We start from the raw sequence: 13,326 nt of genomic DNA on the forward strand, positions 1-13,326 counted from the left end.
ATCTGTAACTGCAGCTGACCTTAGGACATTATGTATGCGCCATGCTTTCTGTCTTTGTTCTGGTGTTGATAGGCATTCTCTCTGCGCACCTCAACTCAGCAGCAACTGTGGAAGGCAGTTTCAACGTTGCTATGTATGTTTATTGTAGAGAAAGAAATGAGCCGTTGGAGATGCCCAGGTTCATTTCTTATACATGTGGATTTGTTGTGGTCTGCAGTTTAGAGATATTCACAATAAAAATTTAAGATAGGATTTCAGCCAGGAAATACAGAATCCTTAGTTATGTATACAAGTCATTTCATTATATAGGTGTTTACTGTATTTTCACATGTCTGGTCTTTCTTTGCCAAGTGTGGTCTTTGCTTACTTTCAGATGTGATATAGTAGTTCCTTTTCTTCTTTGGCAAATAATTCAATGACTAGAGCTGAAGAAATGCTGCCCCTCTTTCATTGTTGTGTTCTTTTCGTCTTATTGAGCTTCTACTTATGGTGGGACTGACATGTCAACATTTTCAGAAGTGCAATCTATTCAGTCTAGCCGAACATATTTTCTTTTAATGATCGTTTAAGCAATGCTCCATCAGTAGCACTCTGCATAAATGGCGTGTGAACCGGTTTTGAGCATTGTGTGAATTCTGCTACAAGTTGTCAATGCTGCTGCCTAAAGTGAACATTGCATGGCCTGGATTTTAATAGCTGAGTAAGGGACTGCGGCAAGATTTTGTTATGCAGATAGATAGCATCTCTCTCTCTCTCTACATCGTGACATGATGTTGAAGCCGCTCACCATGTTTTCAGTGCTGTGCATGGTTCTGCGAGCCGTAGGTGAGCCGTGACATGGTGAACTTGGTGCACATCATCTGCAGGGGTCCATTGGCTGCAAATTGCCAGGTTGGCACACTTACAATTTTTCTTTGTTGTCATTCTGCATGTTGTCACAGCAGGTACACACATCTTCACTAGCAAAACTGTGTAAGTTAACTTCTAAATTAAATTAAGTGGAGGGGTTTTATGTGCCAAAACCATGATCTGATTATGATGTATGCTGATGTGGGGCACTTTTCAGTTAATTTTGACCACCTGGGATTTTTAATGTGCACCCAATATATGGTACACAAGCATCTTCTTGCATTCTGCCCCCATTAGAATGCAGCTGCCGAGGCTGGAATCGAACCTGTGACTTCATGCTAGGCAGTGCAAAAATGCCATAGCCACTGAGCTATTGTGCCGCATTATGATAATTCCTGCCAACGTTTCTTGATGATATTGTTTTGGGCAAGTGGCGTAAGGATTGCCCAACAAGAGTATTTATACCCCTGTCATGTGGCAAAATTTCACTTCCAATGAGTGACATATTGTTGAACTATGTAATTGTTTTTGCACGTCATTACATGGCGAGAATTAATGTCATCTTAAGATTATGACAGTAACAATAATTATTACAGAATTAACAAAAATGGCAATTGCCCTTCTGTGTCATTAATATAATTTTGCAGCAATCAAATTGGCTCTGAAATATGTGATCCGCCAATTTAGACAACTACTTGTTGCACAGCTATGCAGCAGAAGTCAAGTCGAGCCAAGCCAGGCATTCAAAGAGCAGGCAATGTGGCAAACATGTGTGCAGACGTCGCAGCTGTCATGTGCGTGCAAGCAGAGCGCCACAATGAACAAAGGCAGTTGGCTCCTGAGATTGAAGCACAGGAAGCTATTTCAAGAGTGTACAAACAGCAGCTTATGCAAAATGAATGGGGAAGCCAACAAGAACGAACATGGCTGAGATGGCAACATTCCTGCCAACCTTTCTGAATTTTCCATAAATTTTATAAATTTGGGCTTGTTCTACGATTTTCCGAAACTCGCGTCAAGTTTTATGAAAATTATAATGTTTGCAAGGAAGTTTCTGAGGTGTTAAAATTTAGGGTGGCGCATGATTGCAAAATATGCATGAAGAAACTTTTGTTGGATGTGCTCAATGAACCAAGATCTGGTATGCAAGTGGGCACAAATTAGAAAATGCTCAAGGTTATGACTGGATGGGTCAGCCTCCATAAGATTGCAGTGACAATGCTGGGGATCCTGTCAATACCTCGCAGTGTTCCTGATTGCAAAGAGATAGTATTTATTGCAAGCAAGACCCAAATGGAGTTTCGCTCATCGGTCTGGGAGGGTAAACTGTGATAAAAAGGTCAAATGACACAAGAGGGGGGGGGGGATTGCTTTGAGCAAGTTTATTTGTACAGTTGCTCGAGACAGGTGACATAGGAAACGGCAAAGTTGCTGAAGAGTCATTGTGATATAAAAACAATATATTTGTTTGTCTCTGATGTTGCAAATCATGTTACACCTTGTATGATTCTGCCTTGTAAGGGTAGAATCTTAGATTCTATCACCGTGGCTGCATCTAAAGGTAAATCAGTGTTAATAAAATGAATGTGTAGCCTACAAAAGGTATGTGCTCAGGGCACATTTCAACACCATGCGTGCTGATAAGGCATCGGTGAAGCATGTATGGTAAGACATCAATGTGCCTTACCTCCAAGCATAATTATTATGGCCATTGTTTAGCCCTTCCAGATTTTCCTTTTTTTTCCCCCCTGTAGGCGACGCACCTCCAATGTTGAGTTCTTTTGTCAAATATAATCAAATGAACACAACGGTTTACTTTTGGTTATGTGACATGGGTAATGACAAATGCCATCATGGTATGGTCCTCACTTTGCTATCTGATGTTAGTTACATTACCTCATTTGTAAATATGCGCCATCTTCCCGTGATTTTAAAAGCAGCAGCACCTTTTGTACAGTTTTCAGCGTATTGCGTCAGTGGGCAGACTTGTTGACACGACAATAACTATTTGCATAGCATCTGATGCATGGGCCCACCAGACTGTGATGCATGCAAAGTACCTGAGACATTCGAGCATGTATACTTGTTGCATGTCTCCAGTATTGTTGATCTCCTTGTTATCGTTAATTAACAGGCCGTACAAATAAAAGGTGTTACTGGGCCTTCAACCGGACATGCGTATTAATGAAGCGAGCTATCAAGGCTCTCTTAGAAAATTTAGCTACCACAAGCCTAGATTCAAGGCAGCGAACGAGCCCTTCGAATGCAAACATAAAAATAATCATATTTATACTTTTTGTGCACAAACAAACAGGGACGAAGAATAGGGGCAACACAAGGACGAGCGCTTTCTAACAACTGGTTTTATTTTTGAAGAACTATTTTTGATTGTAAGTGGTTGTTTTTATGCACTTTGCTGTTTTTAGTATGACTGGGTGGCTTTTGTCCACGACTTTTTATCACAAGTGTTATATGTAATATTGACTTTGCTCTTTTGACTTGATCGCGCAGATCAGTGGGTATCATATGCGCTGTAGGCGTGCTCTGTTCCACTAGATCGCGCAGTTCTGTGGGTATTTAAGTAAGTAGTTCTTCAAAAATAAAACCAGTTGTTAGAAAGCGCTCGTCCTTGTGTTGCCCCTATTCTTCGTCCCTGTTTGTTTGCGCACAAAAAGTATAAATATGAATATGTTCCAACTAGACCGACTCGCAGTTATGCTTCAGTTCATAAAAATAATCACATCACATCCTACTATCTCTCCTTATCATTACTCCTCGGTTCCCTATTTTTTTTTTTTCCCTCTCCCCCTGAGCAGGGTAGCACCCTGGATGACTGTGTGGTTCCTCAGTATATTCTCCTATCTCACTCTCCCTTAATGAAGCTTCCTAAGCTTCCTATCTCATAGATTCCCAGGGTGTCTACCAACCGGGAAAACCGGGAATTCTCAGGGATTTTGAGTAGTCTGGAAAAAGTCAGGGAAAACTCAGGGAATTTGGGCCTCTATCAGGGAAAATTAGCGGCAATTTTATTGAAAGGGTCGAAAGTCGCGGTAATGCTGGCTCGAGTAGCAGACAGGAATCGTAATGAATCGTCTTTGACGCCCTGTCGTTGGCAGGAGGAATTGCCAGTGTACAGTCAACGAGCGACTTTCCGGATTCTCGATAATTTGGACGGCTTCGCGGCGCCACCTTGTACCCCATAGTGTCAACGTATCAGAACGTGTGAAATTTCCGACGCAAGAACTCTTTGCCGTCCGATTTTCCGGATGTTTTGCCACGACCGCAGATCCGAAACGGCATTAATCAAAGGCACCACCGCTGCCGTTTTGATTACTTCGCCGCCTCGAACCGGCACTCTCGCACGCAGATCCGCTGGCACCCATTGCCACCACTGCGGCAACGCTAGGCCTAGCTGCTTCGACGTTCGCTAAGAAGCTTCTTGCCATTGGGTGCTGAACTTTTTATTGAAAGAATTCGCTGCTGTCAGCAATGGCACGGACTCCACCTTTGTGGTCTTCGCGATTGGCTTAGAAACTTGGAAAACACGGTGCGTTGCATAATGCCGGTTCGTGAAAGTCAGCTTCGCCTCTGTACAGAAATGCTACTCAGTAAAGCTTACGGAAAAGTATTGCAGTGAAGCATAACAACCGTGAGAAGGGGCTATTGCCACGGAATACAGTATGTATATCTTAGTTATACACGCGGGCACCTGGCATTTCCTGTCGTAGTACGAGCACAGGTATGCCTAATATGTGTACCGACAGGCCTTCAGAGCGTTTTAGAACGTGCCTGTGACGGTTTGAGCCCCTAAGGGCAGTAAATGACACGCATTTATTTTTTTCCAACTGGCCTATTTTTCGGTCGTTTTCGCGGCCCCTAGGGAGCTCGAAAAATCGGTCGTGGACTGTGCAACTGATCAAGATGCTTCAAATGGTCCTTGGGGCGAACGAGTGGCGGAAGGCGGACAAGGACAGAAGTGACCTACGCATTGAGGAATAAACGAGAAAGGAAGCTTGTTGCCGCCGTTTTGAAAGAGCTTGAGCTCAAAAAGTAAAGTTTTGGCTGATGCCGAGATGCAGGTGTCCCTCATCCAAACCAAAATACACTCTTTGGAGCAGTGCAACACAACATTCGGGCGTCGTGCGCGGGCTGAGAGTATGTCAGGACTGTTGAGGTTGACTTATTACGAGCTGTTGAGAGAGAATCTCAATTGTGACAGAGTTCAGGCCTTATCCCACTGAGGTTGCTATCAGTTCATAGAAATAGCTCGTATTAGAATATATTTGCGTTTGCATGCATCTCCTTTTTATTCGTATTTGATAATGTCCGACCCTATTTGCAATTGTTTTCGAAGACACTTTATTTGGTGTGCATTTTACTAACCCCTGCCTTCTATTCTCTTCTTGAATAACATAAACACTGCTCCTTAGTATTCAAATTGGATTAAGTTGCTTTTTTTTCATGTGCTTACTAGAGAGTGACAGCATCAGGCGATACGATTTCAGCCCGTGTTGATATAAAACATAGTTCTGCATCACTCAGGGAAATTTGCAATGGCACTCAGGGAAAACCTGGAAAACTCAGGGAATTTGTAAATGTCAACTTGGTAGACACCCTGATTCCAGCATTGGTATTGAGACTCTCGCCCTGATGCGAGAGGATGGGTAATAGAAAACATCCTATTCTCTTCTTGCTTAACAAGAAAAAGCCAATATTCTACAGCCCTACGCACAAAACATTTTCTTCCATAGACTTAAGCATAGCGTCCAGTACATTTGTGCCATATCTAGAATGGAATATGAAGAATACCCATTATGGAAGTGGTCACTTCCCCATTGTTCTAAACCTTACAAAACAAGCTAAGTGCTCTGCACATGTTCCTCCATTCAGCCGACTGGATGACGTTTTGCGAAATAACACAACTGCCCTGGAATGATATCTGTCAACTTAGTCTAGACGATGCATTAGCATACATAACAGAGCTCATTATTGATGCTGCATCAGTATGTATTCCCCACACAAATGGGTCAACTTTGAAACAACGTATTCCATGGTGGAATGAGGAGTGCAGGGAAGCCCAGAAAAAGCAAAACAAGGCTTGGAATCTCCTCCGCAACTCCCCAACCACAGAGAGCCTAATGAACTTCAAGGCAATTAAATCGCAAGGTAGAAGAACACGCTGCCGTGCTAAACGGGAAAGTTGGAAAAAAATTCATAAGCAGCATCAGTTCTTATAGAGGATGAACAAAATAAAAGGCCGTGAAACACATCCTCTACCATTACTAAATACACATGGAGACACTCGTGAGGACCAGGCTGATTGTCTAGCAGCACACTTTGAGCACACTTCCAGTACATCTCATTACACAGATACATTCCTAAAATACCAGCGACAAGCAGAACGACTGCCTCTCGGTCGGAAAGGCATGTACAGTGAAGTATACAATCGTCCATTTATCATGGCGGAGTTCCAGGCCTGCTCCAGGTCTGGAACTCCAGGCCTTTCAGGCCTGAAGGTTCAGGCCTTCCAGGTCTGCTTCAGGAAGTGACAGTAATGTATGATATGATCAAACACTTACACCCTGAAAACCACAGTACACTACTGACACTCTTTAACTTCATGTTCTCTGCCGGCTACATTCCGTCCACCTGGAAAGAAGCAATCGTAATTTTTATTCTCAAAGAGGGCAAGGAACCTTTCTCACCCAGTAGTTATAGGCCTATAGCTCTGACAAGTTGTTTATGCAAGCCCTTTGAGAAAATGATTAACCGGTGCCTCATCCATTTTCTTAAAAGCAACAAAATACTCAATCCCTTATATTGTGGTTTTAGGGAAGATAGATCCACAACAGATCACTTCGCATCGAGACAAATATCCATGATGTGTTTGTGCACAAACAGTTTTTCTTATCTGTACTTTTAGATGTGGAGAAGGCGTACAACACAACTGGGCACTTTGGAATCCTCCAAGATCTGTCTGAAATTGGAATCCATGGCAACTTACTGAATGTTATATCGCGCGTTCCATGTTAGAGTTGGCAACATTCTGTCTCGTCCTTTTATGCAAGAGGTTGGTGTTCCACAAGGTGGTGTGCTGAGCTGCACTCTTTTTATTGTCAAAATGAATTCGCTCTACTCTGTCATATCACATACTATGTTTTGTTCTGTATACATGGATGACATCCAGATAGGTTACAAATCAGTCTATTAAAGTATCTGCGAGAGACAAGAACAGTTTTAAACTAAACTGTCAGAAAAGTACATGTGCCATGTTCTCAAACAAGAGAGGTGTACAGCCAGACTCCATAATAGATCTCAATGGAGAACAACTTTCTGTAAGCCTTGAACATAAATTTTTAGGTACCATTTTAGACTCGGAAGTTCACTATTGTTCCGCGCCTGAAGTGTCCTAAAGCAAAATGCCCCTAACTATGAACCTACTGAAGCTTCTGTCACGTACATCTTGAGGATGTGACAGGAGATGCATCATAAAGTTGTACAAAAGTCTAATATTAACATGCCTTGACTACAGAGCAATAGTCTAAATTCTGCTGGACCTAGTGCTCTGAAAATGCTACATCCTATCCACCACTTGGGAATCCGTCTTGCTACAGGCGCCTTTAGGACTAGTCCTGTGTGAAGCCTGCACGTTGAATCTAACGAAAGGACATATTTAAGCTTTTTGTATGCCTTGAAGGTAAAATTGGCTGTAGATAATCCATGCCATTCAATTAGTCACGACTTGTCCACGGCCAGGGTGTTCCATAACCGCCCAGCTATCCAGCCTCCTCTGTCTCTCCGGTTCGAAGCACTCAGAAAAAACTGGCATTCCCTCTTTTGGAGAATGTCTTAATGGCTCCTACTCGGTTCCACTGCCTTTGGAGTGGCAGACTATTCAGTGTGACATCTCTTTCATAGAAATATCGAAACGAGCACCTGAGGCACATATATATTCACATTTTCTTGAACTTCAGGGGAAGTATTCGTGTGCTGAATTTTACACGGATGCTTCGAAGTCTCCTGCTAGTGTTGCTTACGCAGCTCTCGGACCCTTATTTTCAATATCTGGGGCACTAAATCCACACACCAGTATCTTTACAGCCGAAGCATACGCTATACTCTCGGCTATTCAACGCATAAGGGTCGCAAATGTCGCTAAGGCTATTGTCTTCACAGACTCAATAAGTGTCATGAGAGCCTTACTTAGTCTATGGAAACAAAAGAACTCTGTTTTTAATGAACTGTACAGCTTATTGTGCTCCGCATATATGTGCAACCAAGTCATTGTCTTATGCTGGGTACCTGGCCACAAAGGTATAAAAAGCAGCGTAGCTGCTGACGAAAACGTTACGTCCGTTAGTTTTAGCGACAAATATGGAAATATCCCCATCCCTGCCACAGACCTAAAGTCTTTGTTACGCCGTAAACTGAGGAACCATTGGCAAGGAAAGTGGGATACCGAAGCATTGAATAAGCTTCACATGGTAAAACCAAAACTAGGGAACTGGATAACTGGAAAAACGGCATGACATAAGGAAGTACTTCTTTGCCGATTAAGAATAGGACACACTTACAGCACTCACTTTTACCTCTTGACGGGGGGGAATCCTTTGACTTGTAAGTGCAGTAATATTCTCATAGTCCTCCATGTTCTTATTCAATGTCCTGCAATAGAAGCAGAGAGGAAAAGGTATTTCCCTTCTGCATATCACGTAAATATACCACTTCACCTAGGATTTTTTCTTAGTAATGAACCACTTTTTACCCTGAAATTACCTTTTCTTTAGCTGAAACAGACACTCTGTAAATCATTTGACCAGGCAACTTTTACCATACGATTAACAGCCCTAGTATTCAAGGGCTCTCTTGAAGCTTTAGCGTCACTGTTATGTTTTGTTGCATCATGTTTTTTAATGAAGCCCAATTGCCATAGCCCACAACACTAACTAATCAGTGTCATTATTTTAGTGCCTATATGTTTTACGTCATTTACAGCGGGTTCTTCTTTAGGCCCTTTTACAGCCATGTCACATCTACCATGTGCCATGGCGCTCTTTGGCCATAGCTGGCCCTTGCGCCATAAAACACCACACGTCATCACCATAAATTCTTTTGTAACCACACGCAGCCTGAAGAACAGGCAGGCGTAATCTTTCAGTACAGCTTAGCAGCACCGTCAAGTTATTGTTGTGTTGTTTTCCTGTAATTATTCTTCAGCTATGGAAATGAACTTGAACCGGTTTGAAGCATTATTTTTTCATTCCGGAGTTGAACTGGAACTGAGCCGTTTCCAGTTTAACCGAAATGAAAACCAGAACGCGAAAAGTTTCAGTTGGTGCTCCGTAGTTTGTGGTCTGCACCATTTTTTGAAACTGTATGTGTAGTGTTGAGAGATCACGTTCTTAAATTGTCACTTGTAAGAGGGGTTCTGCTTTGCATTTCATTTGTCGATGTAGTAAGTGAAAAGTGGCCCACAATGTGACGAAAACACTTATAAAAGCGTGAGCAAAGCACAAGCTCGTCAGCAGTGCCAAGTTCTAGCTTGTAGCACCCTGCTAAAGCATACACTTTCAGGCAGGGAAGGGCGGTGAGTGGACATACTGTCCTATATTCTTTTGCTTGTCCCTGTCTTAAGTGGTGCTGTTGAAGATGAACACATAGTGAAACCTTAGTACAACAAACATTGTAATAACAAAACAATTTCAGTGTGTAATTGAATATAGGCTTACAAAGAATATCGATATAAAAAAAAATTTCATGCCGAATGCGCTTTCACACGAGGTTCAACTGTAGTGGCTAAATACATCCACACACGTGCTAGGACATGTGAAATGAGCTGCGCTATTCGGATGGTGAATATGTGCAAGCTCCCGGTGAGATGCATTTGCAGCTGCATTCTTAGTTTTAGCTGAGTGTAGTATGCCACCGTTGTTATGAACTTTAAGCATAACGGCGATGACAGAATTGCCGTTAAACCTGACATTCTGCTATGCATTCTCTCTTGGGTAACTGGTAACATCAGAGGGTTACATATATATATATTATAATGTTTGTCAGGTTGTTATTACTGTGTTATATTATGCATTGGATTCATCTTACACAAGTGCATAGTGGTTGCTTTTTCCACTGGTGTCTACCATGATGCTTCTTGTACTTTTATGTAAATTATTATTATTATTATTATTATTATTATTATTATTATTATTTCTTGTCATGTTCATGCTTGTTCAGCTTTGTGATCACTCATGTACTAGTAGTAATAATGGTACATATACAGTGTAGTCCAGTTGTGGTCATCACAATATTACTCATTTTTCTGGGCAGATCTTATGCAACTTCAGTTAATCATGTGGAAGAGAGATTTTATTGCTATACATGCTTATCATTAAAATAAGTGACGTTGTGAGCGGACTGGCTGACTATAGTTGTCACAATATATCTTTAATATGAGCTAGCAAAGTGCAAGTAGGTTGATGTCGTCTACTGTTCATTTCCCAGATTTTTTTTTCTTATGTTCCCTTCATATTTTGTTTGAACAGGATGGATGCTGTTAGACACTCAAGTAGAAGCTCCATCGCTGCCACGGAAGCTGCTGGAAAAGTTCAAGCAGATCCTGTCCACAGTGTTTTGATCATCAAATGATTCTCTGTTGTGAATAAAGTATTGTTATAAATGAGGCTTTGTTGTGTTGCATCGCTCTTCTTTGCATGAAAAAAGGATTAAAAGAAGGCTCACCATAACAAATGCATTCAGAAAGGTGGGCTGGGTGTCCAATGTTCGTTTGTTGCACGTTCTTCAAAGAGCTGCACAATTTCTTCAGCACAAGCTACCAGGGGCATGCACGAGGAAAATCTTCAACCGTGTACCTGTAGAATTTCCAATAGCCAGCTGTTATAATTATGCCAATATTTTTTTCTTGGAATTTGCTCATCTATGCCTGAATGTTGGCAACTACAGTCACAGGGTAATCAGTGTTACACACTCATGAATGTCCAGAAGGTTTTCCTTTCCGGCAGTCATGTGAAGGTTGCAGTACTTAAATGCACTGGGTAGTTATGTTGAAAATTTTTCCTTTCAGACATGACAGGAGAAAAGTTGACCGAGGCCAATTTTTGGCTGCGGTAAAGAGTTTTGTAAAAAGTTGATTCAAGTAAATTCTTATTCAGTGTTTGTCTTGAATTGTATGAAGCATAATGGGGATCAACAATAGTGTAGATTAAGGGAATTGGAAAAGTTTCTTGTTAATATTTTTGTTGGAACCTCACTCATATTTTTGATGCTGGCCACAGTAATCTGTGAATGTACCTACATCAAGGAAGACTTCAGGGTATGTACTACGGTGCAAAAGAAGTGCATTCATCTCTTTTTCAGGGCGCACCGATCCCTTGCCAATCATCCTCAAGGAAGACATCATGGGATTTGGACGAATGGAGATGGAAGTACGAATCCTCTAACCACTTCTGTTTTTTTCTCTAGTTTTAGTTATTAGCAAAGCTTTGCAGATTGCATTGTTTCAAATAAGTTTTCTCATTTTTAATGTAGTAGTAATATAGCCATGTCATGTTAAAGTGTGGGAATGCACCTAGCCTAATAGTAAATCCTTTGCATCTGCCAAAATGTAATCTGCTGCCAATGTGGTTGGTGTGGCTTTGCAGCACTATTGCAACTATTGTGTTTGATCTGAAGTTTGCAGGCTTGAAGGTGCAAAGGTGCAGTTGCTGTAACGTTAAAATCTAGACCTTGGACAACTTAGAAATTCTTGGATCACTAAAGTTCTCTGTTAAGCAACAATGAAGTAAGAATATAAATGATACTCCTTCAGCTGTAGTGATCAACAGTCGTTGAACAGGTGATGTTACTGGCGCTGACATTTAGACAAGTTGACTTGTCTTCATCATGGCAATAACTTTGTTGTTGCCCCAACCAGGACAAGTTCGTTTGTTGCTCCAGCAACATCACTTGTTTGATCACTTCTCCATTTTCCTGCAATCCTCTCTTTAGCAGTAGTTTTATTTTTGTAAGTAGCTTTTAGCAAACATTAGTTAAGCCTCTAAGGTGTATTGGGAAACTGCCCTGACACCTTTTTCTTTTCATACTTGTGCACTTCCAGATGGACTACGCAGAGGAGACAACAGAGAAAAGGAGAACACTGGAGATTGAGAAAGAAGAGACAGAGGAGCTCAAACTTAAGTACAAGGTGACTGCAAGCATTCTTCACTGGCATGCATCCTCCTCTGGTCAAAGTATTGAATTGCCAATCCTTTTTTTTAACTCTTTCAAGGCCGTTCAAGAGAAAGAAAAGGTAGTTCAGGAGGCCTTGGCGAGCCTGAAGGCCAATTTCTACTGCGACCTCTGTGACAAACAGTACACAAAGCATCAGGAGTTTGACAACCACATCAACTCTTATGACCATGCTCACAAACAGGTATGTGTTGATGCAACTTTGCAACCTGGAGAGTTTACAGTTCACTGGGTTTTTAGTGCAAGCACCAGTTTATGCAATGTTGCTGAAATTAAAAGGTTGTCGTGAGCGTTCGTGCCATAAGTTAGAAACTATGCTATAACATGACATAAATCAAATGACAAACACAGGTGCTGACTGGCAACAGTCATGTTTATTTGTGGTAAAAAATCCTGCTTGTATACTTGTTATGCTACTGGCAAAAACAAAAGATAGCAAATCATAAAAGGAACAGCCACTAAGACTAGATCATGAACCTCACCTCCCTGCATTGTGCCTGTTGCCAGTGTTGCTTCTTTCATTAGATATGCACCTACTGGCCAAAATCGGGGCTTCGTTGCTGATATTACGCATTTGGTTACCAACGTGAAGCAGTTTGCTGTGAATACCATGCAGTGAATGACATTTTAATCATCACTGTGATTGTGAAATTGCAAATCAAATGAAACGCTTGGTCTCTGCAAGTGGTTGCCTTTAAAGTAACAAATCTAGTGCTTTGCTTTGCCGGATTACCAGACCTATGGCTCCTGGATTTCCTATCTTTTTTCAACAACTTTGGACGAGGTATTATACATTACGAGTTCAGTAATGGTGCGTTTAAACTCTTTTGAAGATGTAATCACCTGTTTAATTTCATCAACAGCCCTCTGTGTCTCAACAGGCTGTTGCATCCTTAAATCAGATACAATCGGACGTCTTTATAACTAAGTGCTCAGGGCTTTCAAATACTTTTGTTATACAGGTCACTTCGTTGTAAAAGTCATGCATCATACCACTCGCAATAGAGCAGTCTAAGCACATTATACAAAAGAAAACCTTTTTAATATAAATAGAAAGACTTAGTGAAAGAAGTCTCTAACTTTCTCGTGCACGCTTTGTTTGCAAGTTGTGTGACTGCAGCCATCCTTATTGCACAAGTCCATACCATGCTCTGCAGTCAAACGTAGGAGCTATGCAAAGGTGCGAACCATCTAATACTGCCATCGCCTTCCTTGTCATCAGAATTCTTTGTTCCG

General features: G+C 41.5%; 1 protein-coding gene across 7 annotated transcripts in view; it reads left to right on the top strand.

Annotated features, from left to right (window-relative positions):
• The window catches only part of LOC135897561 (microtubule-associated protein futsch-like), a 42,354-nt gene that overhangs the window by 15,737 nt on the left and 13,291 nt on the right, over window positions 1-13,326 (top strand). For 6 of the 7 annotated variants that reach the window (XM_065426222.1, XM_065426220.2, XM_065426219.1 and 3 more), the window contains exons 4-6: window positions 11,221-11,288; window positions 11,960-12,046; window positions 12,131-12,274. In XM_065426222.1, the coding sequence (XP_065282294.1) occupies window positions 11,262-11,288; window positions 11,960-12,046; window positions 12,131-12,274 (258 nt within the window). In that variant the 5' untranslated portion in view covers window positions 11,221-11,261. Of the gene's footprint in view, window positions 1-798; window positions 892-10,388; window positions 10,527-11,220; window positions 11,289-11,959; window positions 12,047-12,130; window positions 12,275-13,326 lie in introns of those variants that run through there. The other variant, XR_010563082.2, reaches the window with a different exon arrangement.

Source organism: Dermacentor albipictus, chromosome 4 (assembly GCF_038994185.2).
Source record: "Dermacentor albipictus isolate Rhodes 1998 colony chromosome 4, USDA_Dalb.pri_finalv2, whole genome shotgun sequence".
Classification (NCBI taxonomy): Eukaryota; Metazoa; Arthropoda; class Arachnida; order Ixodida; family Ixodidae; genus Dermacentor; species Dermacentor albipictus.